The sequence below is a fragment of the Lithobates pipiens genome, unplaced genomic scaffold (assembly GCF_037356315.1).
Source record: "Lithobates pipiens isolate NorthernLeopardFrog02 unplaced genomic scaffold, aLitPip1_a1.2 Scaffold_10, whole genome shotgun sequence".
Classification (NCBI taxonomy): Eukaryota; Metazoa; Chordata; class Amphibia; order Anura; family Ranidae; genus Lithobates; species Lithobates pipiens.
In genome coordinates, this window is record NW_027507686.1 from 172988510 (window position 1) to 173015744 (window position 27235).

Consider the following 27235-nt stretch of genomic DNA (forward strand, 5'->3'; position numbering starts at 1 on the left):
TTTGGTTCGGGGCTCCCCTTAATATTCATACCACACCCAAAAGGCCTGGTAATGGACTGCCCTTTTTTTCAATAAGAATTATCTATATTGCAGATAACCGACAATTCATTACAGCTGCGATCAGTTTTAAATTACAATTTTTTCCTTTTAGAAATGTAATTTTGCTGCGGTACGGTTCTAAACACGGGAAAAATGCGCCACTTTACAGGCATACTAAAACGACACCCCCCAGGCACGATATTTAAAGGAATATTTCATTTTTATTGTTTCACTTTAGGCATTAAAAATAAAATAAAAATTTGCGTTGATACACGTCCCCTGGGGCAGGACCCGCCGGGTCCACAAACACTTTTTATGACAATAACTTGCATATGAGCCTTTAAAATTAGCACTTTTGATTTTTCATGTTAGTGTCCCATAGACTTTAATGGTGTTCCAGGGGCCTTCGAATTTTCCCCTGCATATTGTTCAGTGTTCGCAGAACGTCCAAACAAAAGTTCGGCCCAAACTTATGCTCGGGCCGAACTGTTCGCCCATCCCTATTAGGTACAAAAGAAATCTCGGACCACACCCTATCACCCGGAAGGAGATCCTCAACCCAAGGGATTTAATAGAACTTTGTTATATATGCTGGGGACTCTGCCCACCGAGAAGAAACAGCATTGGGGAAATCACATTGCAGCTGTGGTCCATGCTTATAACAGCACTGTAAGTGATGCCACTGGCTATTCCCCCTACCGACTCATGTTCAGAAGAAAAGCTTGCCTTCCTACTGATCTAGCCTTACAAACCTATGTTGACAACACTTCCTTGACTTCTCATAGGGGTTATGTCGAAAGGCTATGAAAAAATCTGCAGAATTTAAAGAATTTTGATTTAAAAGTGAGTGCAGGATTTGCAGCCTGGAGATCGTGTGCTGTTAAAGAACTTGGGGGTACCAGGAAAGCATAAGCTGGCTGACCATTGGTGATCACAACCTTACATCATTTGTAAACAGCTTCCTGGGTTGCTGGTCTATCAAATCAGACCAGAGGGAAAACAAGGGCCCTTGAAGATGTGGCATTGAAATCACTTGCTTCCATTATCTGATGCTACCTATTATTGTCTTGTTGATATTGTATTTTATGTACTACTTCCCTAATAAATGTGTAACTTTTTCATCTAAATCTGTCTTATTTACTGGGTACTGAGATAGTCCTCAACCATCATAAGCGTTATAGGGCATTTTTTTGGAGTAGCCCCCATTAACCCATTCCCTCCTTTAATGCATCCTATGAATTAAGGTTAAAAAACACCTGTCAGTGACTGGCCTCCAGCCCCCCCCCCCCCGTTTTGCTTACCTGAACCTTCGAACTTGTCCCACGGGGAAACGCTGTCTCTCTGCTAGGGGGTTCTCAGCTGTTGATTGGATAGATTGTCAATCAAAGCCAATAATGCGGCCGCAGAGCACTTCTCCCAGGGGCTTATCTGATGCAGGGAGGAGCAGAGAGAGCCGCCGAGGGGCCCCAGAAGAGCAGGTTTGGGGCCACTCTGTGCAAAACGAGCTGCACAGTGGAGGCAAGTATGATATGTTTGTTATTTAAAATGAACCTTTAGTGTCACTTTAATGTAATTCTGAACTTGTTAATACCTCTTTCTATTCATTAATGTTTGACTAGTTTAATATCTTCACCTCTTTGGGGACCAAAGCTTTCAAGTAGGGGGAGAATGTAGCCAGGAGCTGGCTATTGTGCCTGCAATTCAGAGACATTATGCAGGGCTGTTAATGTGGAGCGGTCTCCCTCTAGGCTTGGACTCCATATGCCATTTCCAGACAGAAATTAGAGCAGAGTAAAGCATCGTGGGATGTGTAGTACAGAGGGCTGGAGTTTTAATTCCAGCAGGACTGGCCTGAACTACAAACACCAGATTGCTGAGGAGGAAAGAACAGACTGCTGGGAGAGGTTATAAAAAGGCTGGCTTAGGCCTAGATCGCTCTCTTGGGAAGTCAGCCTGGATCTGCCAGTAGGAGTTCTGTGCCAGTGTGAGCTGCAGCCGAATTGCAGCCTGCATAGATGGGAGCAATACAGCTGCAGCCAGAGGGACATCTGTGGACAGAATTGCTCCTGAGCTTCAGCGGTCTGGAGGTTGATCCAGATTCTTTAGCATTACCTGCACTTCAGATCCGTGTAGACCATGGCACAGTGTGATTGGGGGATTGGACGCCATTCCTTGGGCCAGGCCCCGGAGGGAGAGCCTGAAAACATCATCTGCATCATTGCCAGCAACTTCTGTGGTGATCAGTGAGCAGGCACCTGCCCATTTGAACCCATAAACACTACACATAGACAAGGTCTTTGTCTGAATTTCTGATGCTTGTAGTCCCACAGGAAGCACATCCTTTATTACCCACAGACACTATATGCAGACAACTGTGCTTCACTCACATCCCTGTCCTCTGTGATCCTATTGGATACAATATTATTGAAGCTATATACATGGTGACCAGGTGCTTGTAAGTTGTACAGGGGAAGTTTGCAATTACAAGGAGTTGATTATACAACAGCTAAATTTGCTTTGTTCCATCACCCAAAGAATAATTTCCTTAGTCATACTTGAGTGCTAGCTGAAGAATTTTCCGGATTCCACTGAGTGATCATTAGTCCCTTTTTGTTCTTTCCTCATCTTACTAAGAAACTAATATTATTTAGCATAAGGGGCCTGCTCACGTCTTTAGTCATTCTAAATACAACAGAATTTGCGGAATGTTTGTTGGTAGTTGATGTTACATGCCTGTGGGCTGAGGAGATAGAGGGGAGTGGTCTGACATAGTCCTGTTAAGTGTCAGTTCCCTGCTTCTGTGCTGCCTGTTCACATAGGCTTCAAGGATTTAAAGGGATTGCATATGTACTGTGTTTCTCTGCATTTCTTTTGTGTTAGCAAGTAGAAGTGTTTAGATTATACAATCACATAGCATACTAGTGATTTATTATTTTGAACAAATTGCCTTTATGACATACAATCTTATGTTATGCCTTTCTATGTGCCACTTTTGCATCAGTAAAACAAATCTAAACCGTTTCACTGACATTGTGCAAGTTCATTTTTTTTGATGGTTGATAAAAAAAAAAAAAATAGCTAAACCCAGGGTGTCATAGGACTTGCATAGCTGGCAGAACCAGTGGGGTACAGATTCTATCAGTGGCCCTCAAAAGGGTAGCGCTAAGCTATCTACCTTATTAGCCATCTTCTGTAAACTACCAATTGACCTGCCCTCCATGCAAGGAAGATGAAGAGATATGGACATGTTTTAACGCATATCAGGAGAGCAGTTTAGGTGGCAACCATAGTCCCCTCCATAGATAAAATGGTTGAGTGACATAAACATCCAGGTACAGGAAGTGATACCTGCAAGATTACCAGGTAAAATTAAAGCAAAAAAGAAAAAAGAAAAAGAAAACCAATGCAGCCACCTCACAAAGAACTAGTAATCTTTAATATAATACATTTATAGTTTGGGTTTAGATACACTTTAAATGACATTCATTTAATCCAATAAAACTATTGTCATAGTTCAGAAAGTTTTTGACAATTATGCTTCTGAAACATCTCTAATATTGAGCATAATACAATATATTTACATTTACTAGCTTTAAATCTGTTTCTAAATGAAATTAAAATCTGATCCACCAGATTTCATTAACCCCGAAAAAAAAAATAGTATAGGACCAATTCATATTCATAATATCAATAGTAAGATCTATTAAACAAGACCTGGGAGTTTTGGCCTTGATTTTTATATAATTCACAAATTAAGTAGACAGTTTAGTTGAACTAACTCACCTTTTTAAAGCTTGTTCCAAAGTCTCTTTTTCATGATGCACGTCACGGATATGAGAAGAAACACGGAAGAGAAAATCCTCAAAGTTTGCTAGCAGCTCTGGTCGCTCCTTGCGTAAACGGTTCCACAGTTCTCTGAGCTCCCTGTGTCTTGTGGAGGAATAAAAGCACGTTTTGTTTTTTCAGATAAAGGTGGGTACTGTGTTTATCATATGGAAATGAAATAATATGGGTGCTACCAGCCTAAGGACAATTAGGAGGAAAGCAGAGTTGATGAAGCCAAAAAAAACTTGGCACATACAGAGGCAGTTACATACCCAACTCCTGTTCTCGATAAAGCTGTATGTATTATAGCAAAGTATAATACACACACACACACACACACACACACACACACAGTATCTCACAAAAGTGAGTACACCCCTCATATTTATGTAAATATTATTTTATTGTATCTTTTCATGCGACAATAACACTTTGCTAGTGTACATCTTGTATAACAGTGTAAATTTACTGTCCCCTCAAAATAACAACACAGAGCCATTAATGTCTAAACCGCTGGCAACAAAAGTAAGTACACCCCTCTAAATGTCCAAATTAGGCCCAATTAGCCATTTTCCCTCCCTGGTGTCATGCGATTCCTTAGTGTTACAAGGGCTCAGGTGTGAATTGGGGACAGGTGTGTTAAATTTGGTGTTATCGCTCTCACTCTCCCATACTGGTCACTGGAAGTTCAACATGGCACATCATGGCAAAGAACTCTCTGAGGATCTGAAAAAATGAATTGTTGCTCTACATAAAAATTACCTTGGCTATGGGAAGATTGCCAAGACCCTGAAAAAGAACTACAGCACAGTGGCCAAGAACATACAGTGGTTTAAACAGGACAGGTTCCACTCAGAACAGGCCTCGCCATGGTCGATCTAAAATGTTGAGTGCACATGCTCAGCATCATATCCAGAGGTTGTCTTTGGGAAATAAACGTATGAGTGCTGCCAGCATTGTGCAGAGGTTAAAGGGGTAGGGTAGAGGTCGACCGATATATCGGCCGATATTTGCCGTTTTTTAAATAATCGGCATCGGCCGATTGTGCTGATAAAAAGCTGATTTAGAACTACAGCGGGACTTTGAAATGACTTCTGTATAGAAGTCAGTGCAAGTTGCCTGAGTCGTCATAGCAACACTTTCCTCCTCTCTGGGCAGACTGCCAAGAAAAGAACTAAATGATACAATGTTTACACTTGAATGAAGTCATCTCTGTGTGTAGAAGTTCCCAGTTTAACCATTTAAAGACTAAATCTTTTCTGACACTTGTTGCTTACAAGTAAAAATCCTGTATTTTCTGCCAGAAAATCACTTAGACCCCCCAAAAATTATATATATTTTTTTTAGCAGAGATCCTAGGGAATAAAATAGCGGTTGTTGCAATATTTTATGTCACACGGCATTTGCACAGAGGTCTTTCAAATGCATTTTTTTTGGGAAAAAAATACACTATTTAAAAATAAAATAAAAACAGTAAAGTTAGCCCATTTTTTTTTTTCCGTCCAAAAGTTTTGACTACCTGTTTTTATTTAATACATAGGTTTTTTTTTTTTTTTTTTTTAATCTAAATCATACATACAAGTAAACTGATTGGAGGTTTTTTTTGTTTAATAAATGTTTAAATGTAAGAAATTTTCTGTATCACTTATGAAGGCTGCTTTCACACTGGAGCGTTGATGGTAAAATGCAAGTTTTAGCGTCTCTTTACCATCATTTTAGCGGTGCTATTTGGCTGCTAGTGGGGCACATATAACCCAGCTAGCGGCCAAGGAAGAGGTTAATTGCACCCATGAAGCACTGCTGCCAAATCGCATTGCAGGCGCTTCGGCAGTGGTGCCCATTCATATCAATGGGCAGGAGTGGTGGAGGAGCGGTATACACCACTCCAAACGTGCTGCTTGGAGGACTTTTTTTTAAGATCCTGCCAGCGCATCGCCTCAGTGTGAAAGCACTCTGTATTTCACACAGACTGCAGGGGAGCCATTTTGCAGGCACTTTACAGGCGATATTTTTAGCCCAAAAGCGCCTGAAAAACGCCCCAATGGGAAAGGTGTGTTAGATCAAGGGGGATTAAAAAGAAATAATTATAAATAAAAAAGGAAAAAAAAATAAGTAAATAAAATAAAATCGGCCTAACATATCGGCCTAAAAAAAAAAAAAAAAAAAAATCGGCATCATATATCGGCTATCGGCCGCCATGATTTCTAAATATCGGCATCGGCCAGAGAAAAACCCATATCGGTCGACCTCTAGGGTAGGGGTCAGCCTGTCAGTGTTCAGACCACACACTGCATCAAATTGGTCTGCATGACGGTTGTCCCAGAAGGAAGCCTCTAAAGATGACGCACAAGAAAGCACGCAAACAGTTTGCTGAAGACATGAAGACTAAGGACATGGGTTACTGGAACCATATCCTGTGATCCGATGAGACCAATATAAACTTATTTGGTTCAGATGGCATCAAGCGTGTGGCGGCAACCAGGTGAGGAGTACAAAGACATGTGGGTCTTGCCTACAGTCAAGCATGGCGGTGGGAGTTTCATAGTCTGGGGCTGCATGAGTGTTGCCGGCACTGGGGAGCTACAGTTCATTGAGGGAACCATGAATGCCAACATGTACTGTGACATACTAAAGCAGAGCATGATCCCCTCCCTTCAGATACTGGGCTGCAGGGCAGTATTTCAACATGATAACAACCCCAAACACACCTCCAAGGTGACCGCTGCCTTGCTAAAGAAGCTGAGGGCAAAGTTGATGGACTGGCCAAGCATATCTCCAGACCTAAACCCTATTATTGAGGATCTGTGGGACATCCTCAAACGGAAGGTGGAGGGTTAAGGCAGTGCTGGAAAATAATGCTGGCCACACAAAACATTGACACTTTGGGCCCAATATGGACATTTTTACTTAGGGGTGTACTCACTTTTGTTGCCAGCAGTTTAGACATTAATGGCTATGTGTTGGGTTATTTTGAAAGAACAGCAAATTTACACTGTTATACAAGCTGTACACTCCCTACTTTACATTGTAGCAAAGTGTAATTTCTTCAGTGTTGTGTTGTCACATGAAAGAAATAATAAAATATTTACAAAAATGCGAGGGCTGTAATTATGAGATCCTGTGTGTGTATAATTATATATATATATATATATATATATATATATATATATATATATATATATATATATATATATATATATATATATATATATATATATATATATATATATACACATACATATTTATACACACACACACACACACACATTTAAAAACACACTCAGTTCCATTGCTTCTAAGGAGGCATGATTAAGAAAGTGAAAAAAAGATAAAGTTGGAAAAGGCAACTGTCTGTAAATTTTGTCACTTATGTCTAGTCACACGTTTTGATTTGTATAGCTCCATGATCCCTGATCATGGTACATGTCTAAAGTCTGTGTGCTATCTAGATATATATTAATCTCTCTTAATACTTGATATTTAACACTGTTGGAGCGTTGATCAATGGGCTCCAGCTCATTTCTGAAGAAAAATTCAGATCTCAGGCTTCTCTCTGCTTTTAAGATAATGCAGGTATGGTTAGTACTTTCATGCTCGCAGACCATGGTCCATCAACAACTGGCATACTATTTTATTATAATGATATCATACATATGTAAGTACATGTACAGTATGCAGAGACCTGAAGATGAAGGAAGGAAGGAAGGAAGGAAGGAAGGAAGGAAGGAAGGAAGGAAGGTAGGAAGGAAGGAAGGAAGGAAGGAAGGAAGGAAGAGAAAAGAAAAGAAAAGAAAAGAAAAGAAAAGAAAAGAAAAAGAAAAGAAAAGAAAATTTGTATTTTACGGACATTAGATAGGCAAGTTTTTACCATCTGCAACCTACAGTGATAAAATTAATTATCAGATATAAATGTAGAATAGATTCAGGAGTCTTACTCTTGGAATATTCGAGCAGCTCCCAACTGTTCCATAGAAGCATAGAAGAGCATTTCTTCTGCATCATCTTGATCTTCATCCGACCAGCCAGATTCAAATGTTTCCTCCATTACTGGTCTCTCTTCTTCTTCTCCATTAGTCATATTAACCCCTAGTAATTTACCTGAAGATAACAGGCAACAGAAAAATACATTTGCATGGTGGCAACAACTCAGATAAGGTGGTTTCTAAATAAGTCTACATAGTATTGGTAAGGAGGCGACTGATAGCTTTTGGTAAAATCATTCTTACTTTGCAGCTGAAAATAGTCAATGATAGTAACAAATGACAGGAAATGTGATGTTTACAGCACTGAGTCAGTGAACGCACAGCCCAAAGGAAATACCCAGCAGCATATTGCTTTAGACTTTTTATAAAGCAAAACAGAAGGAAGTGTTTTTTCAAAATTGGATAGATACTATGGAAAGCAGGGGCCATGTTTAATCTGGTGGAGTCTCATAAAAACAAATAAATGTTCATGATTTTTGAGAAAAGAGCTTTTGAATTGCAATAAATATTTAACAATCAGTAAGCAGTCATATAGCCTTACTGCGGGTCATATCACTGCTTAAAAAATAGCACATTTAAAAAAGGCAAAGTAATGTGCTTTACAAATGTGTTTAGTGCTTCATTTGCTTCAGAACTTCAAAACAAGCCAAGCCCTACTTATTTCTATGAATTGTAATACAACACAAAAGTGTTGGGAAGAGGAAAGCTTGTTCTCAAGACCTCTCAAGGCCATGTGACCTGGCTCACCTCTACAGAGTATACTCTGCAGCGTTATGAAGGGAACACTCTTTAGCACACCACAGCCTGTATTTTATGAACGTCTTGTAAAATGCAGGCCCAATGTTGAGTAAACACTATGGTGTCCCAGGGAGAGAAGAAAAAGTAATATTTGCATAAACAGAACCATTAAAAGTAAAGGCTACAATATTTTTCACCACCCAACAGGCCTGATATACAGGCTGTACCACCAAGATGTAGGGCTCTAGGTTTGTTCTCAATTATATAACCATCACTGGAGTCCTTAAGTTAAGCCATCCATCACCTATCCAAGGCTGCAACTTTGTGTTGAGTTGCAGTTCCTGCTCTGATTTGCTGACCAGTTGGGGCTTGGGTCAGAGCTGTTGGCAGCTCTCCAGGCCAGGGCTGACAGGTAGCTGGTCCCATGCCTTCTTCAGTCAGGCAAGGTCATGTGTAACAATCACACTAATCTGCTGCCCACTTCGCCTGGGGAAAAAATAAATAAAAAAAAGCAGACATGGACCTTGCATTCTTTGTGATGTAGGACTGCTGAACCTTATGGAGATGCATTATAATACAATGGGTGGTTTGCGGTCCTAGAGGCTGCTTACCAGCAACTGTGGGGTATTGCTGGACCCCCAGAGGACGTTGCTGAAAAGATTGTAGTGCCACACCAGCTTTTGTAGTCATTTAAAAAAAAAAAATATTTTGCAATAACAAACTTGTTTTGGGGGCTCAGTACTACCCCTTTACCAGTGCTAAACACTAGACAATAGAAAAAATACACAAATTTGCTAAAACATGTTAAAAGATATACAATTATCTAGTTTTTAGCCCTGATAAAGGGGAGTGCTGAGCCCCCAAAACACATTGGCTGTTGCAAAAAAAAAAAATTTTTTTTAAACGACTATACAAGCTGGTGTGATGTTCCCATCTATTCAAGACACCTACCTTGCCTGGCACAGATCCTCAGTCTGGTGGTGCAATAGTTAATCATAAAATATACTGGCATCCCTTCTCTAGCTGATAGGGCTTGTGAAATTGACAGGATCAAACACCTAGAATGTATCGTGGCGTGGGACGCTGAGAAGAGTGGATCCCCACACCATTATGTGGTCTGTATGGTTGCACTTCCGGTTCACCTTCAATTTTGATGATTTTGTAGAAGATACAGTTAATGATGCTTCTCCTGGGCCCTCATGTATAAATGGCTACTCCCCCCCCCCCCTTATCTTCCTGGTTTTTAAACAATTCTATGTACAGAATGTCACGGTCCGCTTCATGGTAGCGTCACCATATTTTCATGCCATGTATGTTGAGCTTGGTTTTCTATAAAACTTTGTTATTGGTGGACTACGGTTAATTAATAATACAGTCAGTCATTTTACCATGCCTAAATAACTATATTTTATTTCTACTTATGCAATACTTGTTTTATTGTTGTTATTGTGATATCACTGTATACTTGTATATCCGTTGGAGTCGGGATGATTCTCCCAAGCTTTCTTTTTGTTTCAAACTTAATAAAACAGATTCAACATAAAATATACTGGCTTCTTTCAGCGGTCCTTCGTCAGGCCAGAATGGTTTATGGCCACTTCATAAATAGACAAGGCTGACCTGGCAGAAAAATAGCACCAACATCAGCTACCTGCCAATCGCCTTATCTGTGACACCCCCACAAATGGAACTCAGCAATGGCAACACTGTAGAGGCTGCACCAGAAGCAGAATGCCATTGCCATCATAAAGTATCTGGGTAATTATGGTATGAGGGCAAACTCTGAGGAGCTTGGGTTATTTTCCTGTGTCAATAACTATCATTCAGTATGTGTGCAGCATTTTGGCACTATTATGCAACCAAAATGGTGAGCATAATAGAGCGGAAATTAGTGATAAAATAACTCTTGTGCCCCTCCTGAAGCACACACATGCTAGCCTGATAGACCAGGCACTGGAGTCATAGCAGGAGACAAATAAGGAGCACAACTTGTTGCTGTCTCAGGGACAGCGGGAACTGTTGCCTACTGCCTCCATTCCTACAAGGCAAAGGCAGCAGGAGGAATAAAGGAGTGCTGGTGGCATCAAGGAGGAGGAAGTGGAGCAGGCTTTAAGGGAGAGGTTTTAAAAGTTCCCAATCCCAAGGGGTTGTATGAGAGTGAGATTATTAAGGACAGTGTTGTCCTCAGAAAAACCAAGGACTCAGGGTCTAATGCTTCAGGCAATTTGTGGCAAATGGGATCTTTTATGCTCAAATGTCAAGACATTTGAGCCATTTTGGGTCATCAAAGACAGAGACCAATATTGCATGACCCCCTTATTAGATCCCTGATATATGTGTAAAACAGGCATTGTAGTGCCACCATCCCAGAGGCCAAAAAGCGTCACTTTTGTGTAAGAACCTCTTTGTTACAATTCCTGATGGTAATAGGAACCCCTCCGATGACAAACATTCTCCAATCCTCTGATCCCTAAAAGGAGAAGCAGTGGCGGCAGCTGCCTCAGTGTTGCTTTTCAGAGTTGTTTTTAAAGTGAGTGGTCAGGCCCACCTGCACCCAGTTTGCAGCTGGGTCTTAACCACATACATGCTGGTTATATCATGTCTTGGGCTGATGCCGACACTCTCAGAAATGAGGACTCCATGGACTATTTGGTGTCCAGGCTCAGCCTCTGGCCAGAGATTGTACAGTATGCATTGGACCTACTGGCCATTGTGCTGTCTGAGAGGGCCTTAATTTTTTTTTACAGTGAGGTGAATCCACCTGTCCCTTGATAGTGTGGACTAGCTTGCTTTTATAAAAATATTTCAGTTTTGAATTACCGATGACTACAAAACCTCTTCTGCTGATACAACAGATTAAAAATTAAATTGTCTTCTGCCTCACCCATTCAAAAAGGATACCACTATCACCAGCACCTGTCACTTCTCATGGCCTATTCCAGTGCTTTGGGACTGTAAAAGGTGCCACACAATGTTTCAGAGTGAAAACTTTTGGCCACAGACTGCCCACATTTCCACAGCACAGGGGAAAGGCAGGCAGCCGTAGATTGAGGGGGGAAATCCTACAGCCAGGGGGAAGAGCAAGCAGCAGCAGTAAAAATCAAGTTTAGAATCCTATAACCATAGGCTACTTGCAGAGGTGTAACTAGAACCTTTAGGGCGCTGGTGCAAGAAACCATTAAGGGCCCCCTGACCTCTAGTCCTGGGGACCCTTCCTACTGATCCCAGGGTCCTTTTCTCCTGTCACAAAGCCCTTTACTATGGTCCTTCAGCGGGACCCCTTCCTGCCATCGTGGGTAGGGTTGCCACCTTTTCTTTAAGCCAAACCCGAAGACTTTCGTGGCGCACAGAATATTTTTTTAAATTGTATACATTTTATCACAAGAGTCCCCCCTTGCACATTCAGATGTAAAAGCAGAACTCTGTGGAATTTATATGTAAAGTGGAACTCTGGATTCAGATACGGAGTTTCCCCATTTAGATCTGAATCCAGAGATAGCCCCTTTATATCTAAACTCGCAGAGTTCCCTTAGCCCTTGTACATACGGTCGGAGATTCCGACTGAATGTGTCCTATCGGACCGTTATGTCGGATATTCCGACTGTGTGTGGTCTGCATCGGACTGTTTCCGTCAGAATATCCGACGGACCAAGTTTTCCAACTTGCCGGTAAAATTTTCCGACAAAATGCTCCTATCGGACATACTCCGATCATGTGTAGCCTACTCCGACGGACAAAGTGCCATGCATGCTCAGATCAAATTCCTAGACCAAAGCTATTGGCTACTAGCCTGAATGTAGTCCCGTCGTAACGAAATAACGTCATCACGTTATGTACAAGCGGATTTTCCGACGATTTAGTCCGACCGTGTGTATGCAATATCACTTCCGGACCTCTTCCGGAATTAATCCGTCGGAATTACTCCAACGGATTTGGTTGTCTGAATCTCTGACCGTGTGTACAAGGGCTTACACTCTAAAGAGGACTCTGCAGACTTGGATATAAGGCACAACTCTGGGGACTTGGATTTAAGAAAGAACAGTGTGAACGCTGATGTAAGGGGGAACACTGCAGATGTGGGGGAAGGGGTAACTCTGATATTAGGATGTTCCAGGCAACCAGAGCCCTCACTTGAATCATCGTTCCCAGCATTCCCCTTTAATCAGGGTTTCCCAGAGCCCCTGTTACTTCAGAGTCTGCAGAATTTACACACGGGCGTACCGATCAGACCACTCGCTGTTCTGTATAGAGAGGTGGATGTAAATAGACATGTGTCCATTTATACCCGCCTGCATCTGATCCAATCCTTTGAAAACATACAGATGGGGATTTGTTCTCCATCCGCCTGCCTCAAAGAGAACAGCTTGCTGTGTCCGTGTCCTCTTTACAGAAGCTGAGCAGACAGGGACCTGTCATCTGCCTGCTCAGTGAGGATCAGCAGACAGGTACTCTGGTACTCAGGTAGAGGCAACTCTGAACTGTAATGTAAAAGGTGAACTCTGATGTAAGGGGTGCTCTGGGGAATCCTGATGTAAAGGGGGTCTCTGCTTACCAATGCCCCCACTTACATCAGAGTCCCCCTTTACTTTACAGAGGCTCAGGCTGACTCAACATTTCCTCCACTAGGTAGTTGCAGGCTGTTGGGCTTTCGTGCCCACTCATCCCCTTTGCGAAGCACAGTGCTGCCGGGGATTGGAATGTGAGTGGGGCCACAGACACACACAGGAGGAGAGTGGTGGGAGAAGGAGGGGCACATCATATCTCTCTTCTCCCCAATCCCTGTGGGAGAGGGGGGGGGGGCTGTCAGTGTTGGGTCTGGGCAGTGTGAGAGATTGTAATAGACACTCTTTGCTCATAACTGGCGCTAGCAACCCTTGAGCCACATTCTGGGCTTTTGGGGCCTCCCCACAGTGGCAGAATTCCAGGGCCCGGTCGTAAGTGTGACTCTTGCGACCCTGGTAGTTCCGCCATTGGCTACCTGTCCTTCCCCAAATCAAGGCCATCTTAAAAACAAAGAAAATTCAGCCAGCCTAAAAAGAGGTAAAGGTCCTGCCACATGGAGGTAGTTGGGGCATTGCAAATGTGATCTCCTTTACCTCCATCACCTCTTCTCCTCCACCTACATCCATTCTTACTCCTACCCCTATACCTCCTTCCCTTCCTCTTCTCCTCCTCCTCCTTCTATGCAATTAAGTGCCCCTCTATTATACATAGTAACGGCTGAAAACAGCCCTCATCCACCAGTTCTTGGGCAGTCCCACAGTACCATATTCATAGACTAATTTCCACCCCCTTCAGTCCTTGTTGGCCTTTTACTGTGAGACTTTCTATAATATATATATTACACACATATTATAAATAATACACACACACAAATGTATATGTTTTTACAGGACTTTATATATTTTGTGATATCCGGTTGAGATATGGGCCCAGCTTAGATTTTAAAAATCCTTTTTTTCCTGTCTCGTGGGAACTATTGAATATCTTCAGGTGCTAACTGAATTACCGGTATCCTTTGGTTTTGTAAAGAACCTATGCAGACATGGAGGCTCCATCTCACTGTTGACATGCTAATGTTGGAACTGGTTGGGCTGGGAATCAAAGGGGGTTGCTTATTAAATCATAAACTTGCCTGATCATGAACATTTAGGAGGTTTCAGGGGTAGCCAATCAGGATTTGACGCAACTCTGAACCAATGAACATTTTAGGAGGCTTCAGGGGTAGCCAATCAGGATTCAATGCCACTTCTGAACCAATGAGGTGATCCTGAGTTTTGATTGGTAGGAATGGGTTATTCTAACAACATAAATACCAAAGATTAGCTAGTTCTCTTCGGCTCACAGTCTAGATGAAAGATGGTCACGTAAGAATGTCTGTGTAATGTATTCTCTAACTTCTCTTTACTTTTTCCCTAACTTTTATCATAAGATTTTGCCTTAATATATTATTAATCTATTGATAGTATGTGCATGACCATTATAACAATATTCCTATTTGTATTACTTTGTATAATTGGTAACATCTTTGTTTTAAGTTTGAATCATTTATGTTATAGTTGCTAACCTTGGATTAATACAAATTTCTTTTCTGTACAATAGTAAGTTTAAATAAATGAGGTGGCTTTTCGCACAGTTCTTGATTTCATTGTTTATAGCTGCAACCACATGGGTTGATTCAAACGGATAAAAGGTTTTAATCACTTATGTTATGTATCATTAAGCATATAAGTGAGGTAGGTAAACCTTGCCTTATCACATGCCAACCCCCACATGCTTGTATGCCAGCTTGGCACTATAACTGCTTACATATAGCTGGTGAAAAACACCCCTCTTTCCCATTTATCACCAGTTTTTTTTTTTTAACGACTATTCCTTCCCTGGTCAAGCAAACATGGGCAGGTAGGGAAAGGACAGTGGACAGTGTTCAGGCCAGGGTCTGGCCACTAAAGCCAACCATACATGTGTCAAAATTAGTCTGGTTCAACAGGGACCGGCCCGAGATTTGTACCAAAGTCAATTCATCGATCGACTTCAGTATACCCAGTCTGTCAAACTTTTCATGCGATTATTGCCAGCGGCTATAGCCGCTAGCAGTAATAACTGTGTGTTCTCCTTGCCGGGATTGCTCCCCATGCACCCCCACACAATGGGGTTGATTACGCAATTACTGTCCGCAGCGATATAGTTATGTGTTCTGCCATCTAGACCGGCTCCCTGCATCCATCGCTAGGTATTTACAGAGGGCTCCAACAGAGCAACAGCTTGGATCTAATAAGAAAATATGGCTGATGCTCCATTTCTTTAGTGATGTTTCTTTGACACACCAAGACTTCACTGCTCTGGTTATGTATTACCATAACCAAATGCTTTTCGAAGCATATTACTTTAGTGCAGTCAAATCAATTACATTATTATTATACACAATTTATATAGCGCCAACAGTTTACGTAGTGCTTTACAATGTAGTGGGGGGACAGCACAAATACAGTACAGTTCAATACAGAAAAGACAGGAGGGCCCTGCTTGTGGAGCTTACATTCTAAAAAGGGAGGGGGTGGTGGTACAAAAAAGTAATAGATGTGGGGAATGATTTGATGGGGGGTTACATTATACAGAGCAAATATTACCTACATAATGTGTCCCTTTGAAAGACTCCAATTGATTTGACTTTCCGTGTGAACAAAGAATCTCACTATAGGAAAGTGGAATCTCAGTCTGACTGATTACATTGGGTTACAGCACTCCACAATGATAGGTTTATATTTACCCAGTTCACTGAAAACTGCCACTTAAAAAATAAAAAAAATAACAGAAAACTTCTTAATCACTTATTTCCCAAAGAAGGATATATTTTTCTTGTACAACATCCATTATAAACAATATATAATGTTGGCTACAGATGGCTCATTATAAGAAATGATTCCAATCTTGAACCATTGTTGCAGTGAATTGGGGGTTTTCTCAACCCCTAGGAGGTAATAATGGGCTCATTTTTGCAAAGAAACATCTGCTAGTTGGCCTGATTCCTCTATTCCATAGCAGAATAAAGTAAGTATCAAAGTATGGTGGAAACGATGCTTTCACTTTTTAGGCAAGCTTTGTGCGGGTCCCAGCACCCAGGCAACTTGTTCATAGACATGCTGATATCTGTCCACCTATCTCTTTTGAGAAAATATCTGCTCATCAATGGCAAGACTAAAGCCAGCCATAGACAGTTAGAATCTCAGCCAGTTCAGCAGGTTGAGATTCGAACCATGTATGGTTGGCTGATTGTACCCAATTCGATCATCAATCGACCTGGGTACAACCAGTATGTTGGATTTTTCATGCAATTATTGCCAGTGGCTATAACCACTAGCAGACAATGAAAGGAGGTTTGGATGATGGACTTTATAGGCACCACAAGTTTAAAGAGACCCTCTACCACAATCAAGTACTTAAACTGATTGTGGACCACATCCCTGATACATAGAGTCAATACTTGAATTCCTCAGATTGGGACTTTGAACCAGGCCACAAACTGTTTTTGATGGTAAAAAAAATATTCAAAAATTTTATTACACATTGATAATGTATAGCAACATGAACATGGGGATATACGCAACAAACACAAATATTGGCAGCAGAAATGAAAACCAGCTGCAAGGTAAAGCCTAGAGCTTTGTTAGACAGACAGAACATCCAACACGTGTATTTTGTATACATTCTAAATACATTTTAAAAATTTAAACAGTAAAAGCACAGCTGAGCATACTGACCCCAAATGTTAATGCTCCAACCATGAAGACAAAAAACATAACTCAAAAATCAAAAGAAAGCTATGTCCGTCAGAGCACAAGCAAAGGAGAATGTGAATGACATCAGCCAGGGGTCTGTATATTGTGGGATGGTCTTATTGTACAACTTATGCCTTGTTTCCACTGAGCGGATCGGTTCAGATTGGTTCAGTACGGTATGCCATTTTCCGTGTTTCCATTATGAAAGGGGCCCATACAACTGAACCATACCGCACCATTCATGGTCCTGCTTCAGATGTGGGGCCATAGAAAATGGTATGGTACGGTTAGGGCAAAGTTACTGGCATCACATGATACATTCCACCGATTGGCAGACAGAAAAAGCATCAATGCTCATGTCAAAGGCATCTTTTATAAACCCCTTATGGCCCCTGGTGGCCCGACTTGCAGTGGAAACGCTCACCTGAATAGGCTGGACCATTCTAACCCTTCCAAACTGTACCAACCCAAACCGTTCCACTCAGTGGAAACAAGGCATATGTGGTATAACTCTAGGGAAAAATGGAACAGCCAATTAATTCTAATGAAAACTTCCAATGAATACACCTTAGAAAGACAGCATACCTATATAGACCATAGCTAAATAGGAGAGGTAGAATAATACTTTCCTCTTGATGCAGGTCCGGTTGATAGAGAGTGTATCAAAAGTTAAGCCATCCAGAACATCAAGGGTTAAAGATAATTGTATCCATCAGCCAGATATCCCGATATCCCAATGTGCCTTATGGATGTGGAAACGATCACATAGGGAAAGGATGTTAACTTAACTTAAACTGTACCCGGAACTGCTATACATCTTGCGGTATAATAACCGACAAGACATATAAGGTCAGAGGACAAAAAAAAAAGCCTACATATTGTATATAGTTTACCTTAAAGTTGGAGTCTGGCAAGGTATAGCAGAGACTGACTGAAGCTCTGTATATATCTGTGTCAGGGAGTGATAAGCAATTGCACACCTGGATAAGGGCTACAGAGGCCCTGCAGTGATCTGACCAGGCAGTGCAGGTGTACCTCATTTGTGGAAGATTATGTTGAGAACAGCACCTCACTGTGAGGTCATCAGTCGGCATCAGAACGAGTATCCAATTACAGATTGAGCTGACTATTGAAGGATATAAATGGAGCTTGTAGTCCCTTTCTGGACCATGTGTTAGGCTGGATTCACACCTATGCATTTTTAGTGCTTTTTGCATATTTGCACTACAGAACGTGTTCCATAGGAAACCATGGTAAATGGACTGTAGTGCAAATCTGCAAAAAGCATTAAAAATGCCTAGGTGTGAATCCAGCCTTATTGTGGTTCCGATTTATTGACAACATTTTGCGTATCTGGAATGGTCCTGATGGGTTGTTACAGACCTTTGTGCAATACCTTAATACCAATGCATTTAATCTCACTTTCACCATGTCTTCCAGCAACAATATGATTTCATTCTTGGACATCTGTATCCACAAGGATGCAAATGGACTACTTTGAGCAGCCTATTTAGGAAACCAATGGCTGGCATTGGCATTCTCCACGCCACAAGCTTTCATCCAGTGAACCTCATCAAATCAATACCCTTTGGTCAATACTTGTGCATCAGACGCAACTGCTCCGACAAGGTTAGCTTTAAGAGGGAAGCAGGTGAACTGAGACTCAGGCGCCTCGCTTGTGGCCATTCCCATAAATGCCACAAGGCTTTCAAAAAAGCCAATTCTAAAACAAGACAGGAACTCCTGTATGGGACAAGGAAACAAAACACTGACAACAACCGGGTACGAATTACCTGGCTTTCAAACCACAAGAACATTTAAAAGTATTGTGCAAAAATACTGGCATGTTCTGGCACTGGACCCCTTAGTGGGACCATTTGTGCCAGAGCGTCCATCATTTACATTCTGTAAAGCTAGATCCCTATGCGACAAGCTGGTATCCAGCGAATTTAAGGGAGGCTCTAAAGATCCATGCAAAAGATTTGGTACTTTTAAATGTGGCGGCTGTGGCTACTGCCAATATATGGATGTTATGGATGTTCTTTCAATTAACGTAAAATTTGCTTCAAAGTACTTCCCAAATTGCAGAACACACGGGGTTGTATACCTGCTACAATGCGACTGTTCATGCTTCTATGTAGGAAAAACCAAGAACGGATTTTGTCAGAGAGCATATCGCCACATCTCTAGTATGCAATCCGGACCTACCATTAGGACGCCATGTTCTGCATTTCCACAGTGGAATTGCTCCACACGTTAAATTTCTAATATTAGATAGGGTGCACCCTGGAATGTGAGGCGGTAACTGCAACAAAATATTGTTGCAGAGGGAACAACGGTGGATACATTGGTTGAATGCTACAGCTCCTTCAAACCTTTTTTGGAGGGTTTCAACTCTGGGGGCACAGAACACCATTGACCACAGTTTGTGTGTAAATGGTGACCTACTCCTCTTTTTCCTCCCTCCCTCGCACTTCAGGTTGCACAATCTATTTAGACAAATCCTGTTGCTATACCACTCAATAACAACAATTTATTTTTACACACACAGTTACCCTGCCAGATTATAGGGCAGTTTGAATCAACCAATGGGTCACATTGGCCGCATGGACCCTTTTGGTTACAGTTCTCTTTTTGTCCTTTTGACTTTACTGGTTTGTTTCCTCACAAGCCCCCCTTTTTTACCATGTGTATTGTTCTCTTTTTCCTACCCCCCCCCCCCCCCCATTATTTCTTTCAGTGTCTCTATCTGCATCATAGCTGTGCATGTCATCAGCATGGGTCTCAGTCTCAGTCCTGTATTGATATGTTTAGTTGATTGTTTTACTTTTGGAGACTCAGTTCTCCAATACTTTTACTTTTTGAGAATTTTCAGCCATTTTTTCGGTCTTATCGACACTGACCATGCTCTATGGGTGTATAGACTGATGATTCCTCTGACAGTATGTGATATGACATGCAGTGCCGCTATATTTAGGGGCGCTATGCGTCTGCAGTATTCTTTGCTTTACAGGGTATTATGGAGCTGTTTGGCCTGCAGAATACTGGGAATCCCACCAGCAGAGGGCGTGTGATGCTGTGCAATTGTGGTGCACGGCGCCATTTGATTATGTCTCGGTTCCATACCATTGGGTTGCCATGGCACCCCCTCCACACAAGCTCCATTATATCCTTCAATAGTCAGCTCAATCTGTAATTGGATACTCGTTCTGATGCCAACTGATGACATCACAGTGAGGTGCTGTTCTCAACATAATCATCCACAAATGAGGCACACCTGCACTGCCTGGTCAGATCACTGCAGGGCCACTGTAGCCCTTATCCAGGTGTGTGCAATTGCTTATCGCTCCCTGACACAGATATATACAGAGCTTCAGCCACGCAGGTACAATTTATTAAGTTAACATCCTTTCTCTATGTGATTGTTTCCAGATCCATCTTTAACCCTCAATGTTCTGGATGGTTTAATAACTTTTGATACACACTCTCTATCAACAGGACCTGCATCAAGGGTAAAGTACTATTCTACCTCGCCTCTTTAGCTACGGTCTATATAGATATGCGTTGAAGCCTGCTGTCTAAGGTGTATTCATTGGAAGTTTTCATTAAAATTAATTGGCTGTTCCATTTTTCCCTAGAGTTCTACCATGAAGTTCTACAATAATACCATCCCACAATATATGGACCCCTGGCTGATGTCATTCACGTTCTCTGTTGCTTGTGTACTGCTCTGACGGACATAGCTTTCTTTTCATTTTTGAGTTATGTTTTTTGTCTTTATGGGTGGAGCATCAACATTTTGGGTCAGTATGCTCACCTGTGCTTTTACGGTTTCACTTTTTAAAACGTATTTAGAATGCATATAAAATACATATAGAAGTTTTTATGCATATTATGTATCTCTGCATACCCCTGATGTTATACATTCTGTTATCATAGATATACGCTACAGATCTGGAACCCGCAAGCCTTATGTCCCTGAAGAAGATCTGCATTTTGTTTTTTGAAACGCGTTGGGCGTTCTGTCTGTCTGACAAAGTTCTGGGCACCATAATGACAACATAGTAAAATTGAATTTTTTATTACAACATATTTACATGCTAAAACCATTGACTATCCATTGTGCAACAATGTTGCCTTGATACACTTAACGGACCACCTATTGGACCAATGACATTCGGCTACTTATTGTCAAAAGAACCAATTTCCATTGGTATTGTTCCATCAGATGTAGTGTAGAGAAATAGGAGGTGTGCTGTAGATGAGCTCAGCTCTACATGTTGCATGTATTAAATGCTTCTTCAGGAGTTTAGGCACATTATCATTATACTCATAATAGCATACAAAGGGGGCAGGTATCCAAGGCACAGCGAAGATTACAGGGATGTGTCACCAAAAAGTTATGCTGGTCTGTATATATAATACAGCAACCCAGCTCAATAGTGCACTATGATTAGTCAAAAGACCAACGTAGAATAAACATTGGTAACTGCAGTTTGGGTGCTGATAGGTAGTTTGGAATCATAGGTAGTTTTGTCAGACTTTTCATATACTTCCATATATCAAGGTACTTTCCCCATACAGTCACCAGGTAAACAGAGCTCCGTTGTGTCTATGTGCCCCAGTGTGGTAAATGGTGGCTGAGCCACTAGCAGTAATAACTGTGTGTTGTGCTTGCAAGGACAGCTCCCTGCGCACCCCTACACAATGGGGTGATTTACTAAAGGCAAATAGTCAGTGCACTACAAGTGCAGTTGCTCTAGATCTGAGGGGAACTTGCAAGGAAAAAAAACAAAAAACAAAACAGCATTTTTGCTTGCACATGATTGGATAATAGAACTTCTCTTCAGATCTAGTGTAACTGCACTTGCAGTGCACAGTATATTTGCCTTTAGTAAATCAAACTTAATAGCTCGCCGGAGGGATTTTCCCTTCAACAAAGCCTGTGTAGATGGGGTATCGAGCAAACTTCTTTCTTCCAACCCATGGTTGCATAAAAGAAAATTGCACTGTCTATGGCTGGCTTAAAGAGGAAGTAAACCCTCATGGGTTTACTTCCTCTTTCATTCCCTGCAAAGGCAAAGCATAATGGACTACTATGCATCGCATAGTAGTCCATTATGTGTCACTTACCTGAAACAGGAGCCAGCGAAGTCACCGCTGTCAACTGTAGTCCGACGCATCCATCTTCTCGGTGGGGTCTCGCAGCTCCGCCGCTGTCATTCGGCGAAGCATGCGCCGTAGACAGCGGTGCCTGTCTTCGGGCAAATGTCTCCTAAACCGTATAGGTTTAGGAGATATTTCTTGGACCTACAGGTAAGCTTACCTGTAGGTCAAAGTGTGTTGTAAGGGTTTACAACCACTTTAAGGCTACTTTGGACACAACAGCTCAAAATAAAAACATTTTATACAAAAGAAAGATTCTTAGAATGAATTGTAACATTACCAAGACCCATGCTGAACTCCACAGGAGTGAGGTAACCATTATTACTCTGGTCCAGGTTGTCAAATACAGCTTCCAATTGTTCGGAAGTGAGCGGAAGTTCATTTTGCAGTCGCTGCAAGAAAACAAAAGTGAAAGCTTTCGAGTACACTACAAAGGTCATTAAAGAAAAACTATTCATGGGAATGTTTATCGAGTTAGTGTACAGATATGTTGATTATGGATATTTTGACACAATCATTAAATTAAAATGCAAAGCTCACAAGTATGAAAAACAATGGGCTACCGGAGCAAAAAGGAACCAACAGATTATATCTTGGTTTGCTACAATCTAATATGAATGTCACTATACAAGTAGACAAATTCAATTCAAAATATACGTGTAATATGGATTGTGCCAACTACCACCACAACAATGTCAAATATCACTTTCACGGTGTCTTATAAAAACCAAAAAATGCCATGCATAAATTAATACTCCTATAAACTCCTCGCTCCACCCTTAATAAAGGCATATATCTTCTATATTGTTATATAAAGTGCAATTCATTATTGTAAACAATGCAGAAAAGAAAAAGAGAACAGAAAAATATATATATATAGGAAAAGCAATTAGTTCCAGTGCCAATAAATTCCTCCTATATAAAGTGCTTCTTTTATAAAGTGCTTCTTTTATCCACCAAACGAGTGACTTCACCACCACCTGCCGCAATGGCCACTCACCATATATCTTTATGAAAAGCAATTAGCGCAAGAGGCTCTTACATACTGCTTGTAAAGGCTGTTGGTGAAATCCTTAACGGAGTGGTTAGCCTAAATGAACTAAAGGCGCATATACAGATTTAATCTGGTGAGTGGCCATTGCGGCAGGTGGTGGTGAAGTCACTCGTTTGGTGGATAAAAGTAGCACTTTATAAAAGAAGCACTTTATATAGGAGGAATTTATTGGCACTGAAGTGATCACTCACTTAGGACATTCATTTTGCACTGGAACGAATTGCTTTTCCCGTCTATATATATATATTTTCTGTTCTTTTTTTCTTTTCTGCATTGTTTACAATAATGAATTGCACTTTATATAACAATATAGAAGATATATGCTTTTTTTAAGGGTGGAGCGAGGAGCTTATAGGAGTATTCATTTATGCACGGCACTTTTTGGTTTTTATAAGACACTGTGAAAGTGATATTTGACATTTAATGAGTTGTGGTGATCGTTAGCACAATCCATATTACAAAGCTCACAAGTAGTTTCAACATCCAAATTAAATTTCCTGAATTCTTTTTTTTTATCTAATGCGAAGATAATGGACATTTTGTACAAGCCAGTATCATATGCAGACTCAAGAGAATGATATTTTAGCCCAGGAATCTCCAAACTATGGCCCTCCAGCTATTACGGAACTACACGTCCAATGAGGCATTGTAAAACTCTGCCTCACATTGGCATGACTAGGCATGATGGGAATTGTAGTTCCTGAACAAAACATGAGTAGGCATGATGGGAATTGTAGTTCCTGAACTGGAGGGTCATAGTTTAGAGACTCCTGCTTTAGCCTATAGGCCAGAATGCAACAACAAGAAAGAGACTCATTTTAGATCACTCAATGATGAGCAAACTTTCTTGATTTTTGATGACTAGCCAAAAAAAAAAAAGAAGCAAATAATTGTTTGCCAACAATGAAACATGGTCTTGCCTGATTTTGTTTGTAGGCTATATTTTCAAAAGTCCACTAATGCCGCAATAAATGTAAAGGATCCTCTTTGGAGTAAGCACATATTTTAAGTGGCTAAATTACCTGTAGATCTCGTTTGGTTATTAACCCTTTCTCTTCTTTATCACAGAGTTGGAAGAGTTCCCTGGCTTTTCCCATCATTTCTTCAGGCTCTCTGACCAAAGGAGATGCCGAGGATATCACTGGCGCTTTATACCCTTTCCTTCCTCTAAGACAGGGGGAGCACCTTGGTGGGGTGCCCAGATGTTCCATGTCTTCAGGATAGGGGGGAGGGGGGTAGGTGGACTTCTGTGAAGAAAATAAACATTTATCACAACGCAAATTCATTTTTAAGGTTTTGGTACAACTAAAGACAAAAAACGTTTTTTGTTGCTTTAAATAGAGTGGAGAGTGATTAGAGTACCTGTCAGGTTTTCATTGCTGTCTGTGCTCCCCCCTTAAGGAGATTCATCCTATGGGGGAGATTTACTTAAATTGGAGAATGCAAAATTGGGTGCAGCTGTGCATGGTAGCCAATCAGCTTCTAATGCAGGCCATACATGGTCAAATTTCGAACCAAATTTTCTTTTCAAAATCAGAAAATTTGTTTGTTTTTTTGTGATCCGAAGGTGCCACCATTGATTTTCAAAATTCAGCCGACCAAGCCTTCAATTTTACCTCATGTTGCTACAGAAAATAATTTTCGTGGCCGTGAATCTTCTTTTCTCTCCGTAAATTTTCTTTTCTTATTACATTTCCCGCACGATTCTCCCATCATCGATTAGAAAATCGTTTGTTTTTCAAAAAATTTCCAACATGCCCGATTTCTCAAATTTGATTTCCACACGAAAATCGGCTGTTGCTACAGCCCACTAAGGGTGCGAAATTCATACGAAAATTCTTAGATACGATTTTCGACAGAAAATTCTTTAGAAATTCGAACCGTGTATGGCCGGCATAACTTCAGCTTGTTCACTTAAGCTTTGGCAACAAAACCTGGCAGCGGATTGGTTTTTGCGCAGAGCTGCACCAGATTTTGCATTCTCCAGTGTTAGTAAATTAACCTCTGCATGCCCTATTTAAAACTATTACTGTGCGTGAAGGTCAAAGATATCGTCCAGTGAGCACACTAGTTCTGCTGACAACCATGGATTCCTTCATTTTGGAGGGATTTACTTTCCCCTAGTGTTTAGCTATGGGTCAGGAGTTGAAGGTAGCTATCCCCAATAGAGTTATAATCCTTCCCTAATCTAAAATGAAAAAAGATTGGTTTTATCTAGGTTTTACACTGTTTATCAGAGCCCTTTGAGGGCCCAACTGCTGACCTATGGCTACTTCTGTTGGCTCAACATTTGCAACCAAAGAATAGGTGCACTTTTACACAATGTACGCTTATCCTCTCTGCCCTTCTTCCTCCGACCTATGCATACTTGCCTGCATCATACAGCCAAGTCTTAAAAAGTCTTCTAAAGTGATGTTGCGCTCCTAGTGTAATGATGTCAATAATTAACGTGATATAATAAATGAATATAAAAGTGAGAAAATACTCAAATATAAAGTGAATAGTGCCATCATATAAAGTGCTAGTAAATAATCACAGTACCTTATAAAGTGCTAGATAACTACATTATTCACAGTGATCATATAAAAATAAAATGGTAGGATAAATAATCAAACATGGAACTATCAGCATGAATAAAAATAAATAAAAAATAAACAAGCGTGACACATTGAGATAAAAAGTCAGTGATCCACAATACTGCATATAGCCCGATCTAAAATGCCAAGTGCCACTGATGTGAAAGTTTATATATGCAGTGAAAAAAAAAAAAAAAAAAATAATCACACATAGGTGGCAGATAGTGTTCAAAAGCACTAGTGATTCTTAGGTGTCCACCGAGCACGTGGGTGTACTAAACAATTACCTTACATCTGTAAGGTGAACAGCACAAGTCGTTAAATCCTCAAAGAGGGCTGGCTCCTGTGTTTCACTTCTTCTGTCCAAATCAACTTCTTATTTCCAAAATAGATAATCAAGGGTAACTTGAAAAATGCTCAAAAAACTAAATCGTGGAGCCTGGTCACGAAGGGGGTAAATCTTCTGGACGTCGAGTGGATATACTGTAGCTGCACACAGCTCTTGAGTAAACTAAGTAGCCACGCTTGCTCCAGCCAGGGGAGGAAGGGCCTCCTGGGTCATAGAGAAGCCTCTCAGCTGCAGCCTTCTTCTCTTCTCATCACATTAATTATTGACATCATCACACTAGGAGCACAACACCACTTTAGAAGACTTTTTACCTATTTTTGAGATTTGTTTGACTCTTACGGTATGTGCAGCACCTATCTAGGCGTTTTTTTTATACCTTTCCTTAGTAGCGCAGGAGCTCACCTTATATTAAGTACAGCCAAGTCTTGCCACAATTTTGAATTCCCACAACTAAAATCTTTTTTCTGCAAAATGGTTCTGCACAGGAGTATGATGGTTTCTCCACAAAATGCTCAGATTTTAAGTGCTGCATGTGCCCTCCAATTTTCCCAATTCCCAGTGTGATGGATAATTAAAGTGAGGCTGAATCCAAAATTCTGAGTTGACACCAGCACATGTATTAAAGGGAAATATTCCCAATAGGGACATTTGTTCCTGTGATATTGGATTTCTCTCACATTGGAAAGTTATCTTCTCACTGCCTGTGGCATTTACAGGACAGAAAGTGAAGAGAAAAAGTTCCTATCCCATAATCCCATATTTTTTTCAAAATGAAAAAAAAAGGGTTTTGGCTTCAAATATACACTAAGTGCAAATTTCACTGTCCTATCTTCTGAATCACATCAACATTCTTAGGGTAGATTTAGACATGCGTCTAAATCTCCCTTGCCTCCAAAGCCTGATCCACACTTGGATTGTGCTCCAGAGGCTACTGGCAGGAGGTGAGGAAGCCAGGCGATACCTCCTTACCGCTCTTTTTAACCCTATTTTTGCTGTCAAACGTGTTCCAACTGTTGTGGGGCATTTTGTGGTGAACGTGCAGTGGTAGTCGAGCTTGCTTCCTGCCGATCGGTACAAATCATGTCAACTTTGCACCGGAACGAAGCAAAGCATCGTGGACGTGGCATGTAAAACCCCCCGTCTGCTGCTAATTGAGACTTAAGGGGGTGGTTAGCAAGTGGCAGAAATGCAGCTCAACCGTGCATTTTTGCCACCCTCCAAGTACA

At 41.1% G+C, this 27235-nt stretch overlaps 1 protein-coding gene across 1 annotated transcript in view; it reads right to left on the reverse strand.

The window, feature by feature from the left end:
* The window catches only part of CRACR2B (calcium release activated channel regulator 2B), a 124805-nt gene that overhangs the window by 36545 nt on the left and 61025 nt on the right, over nt 1-27235 (reverse strand). The window contains exons 3-6 of the mRNA XM_077459901.1: nt 24107-24331; nt 22311-22422; nt 7800-7962; nt 3823-3969 (exon numbers count right to left, since the gene is read on the reverse strand). Coding sequence (XP_077316027.1) covers nt 3823-3969; nt 7800-7962; nt 22311-22422; nt 24107-24295 — 611 coding nt within the window. The 5' untranslated portion in view covers nt 24296-24331. The remainder of the gene's footprint in view (nt 1-3822; nt 3970-7799; nt 7963-22310; nt 22423-24106; nt 24332-27235) is intronic.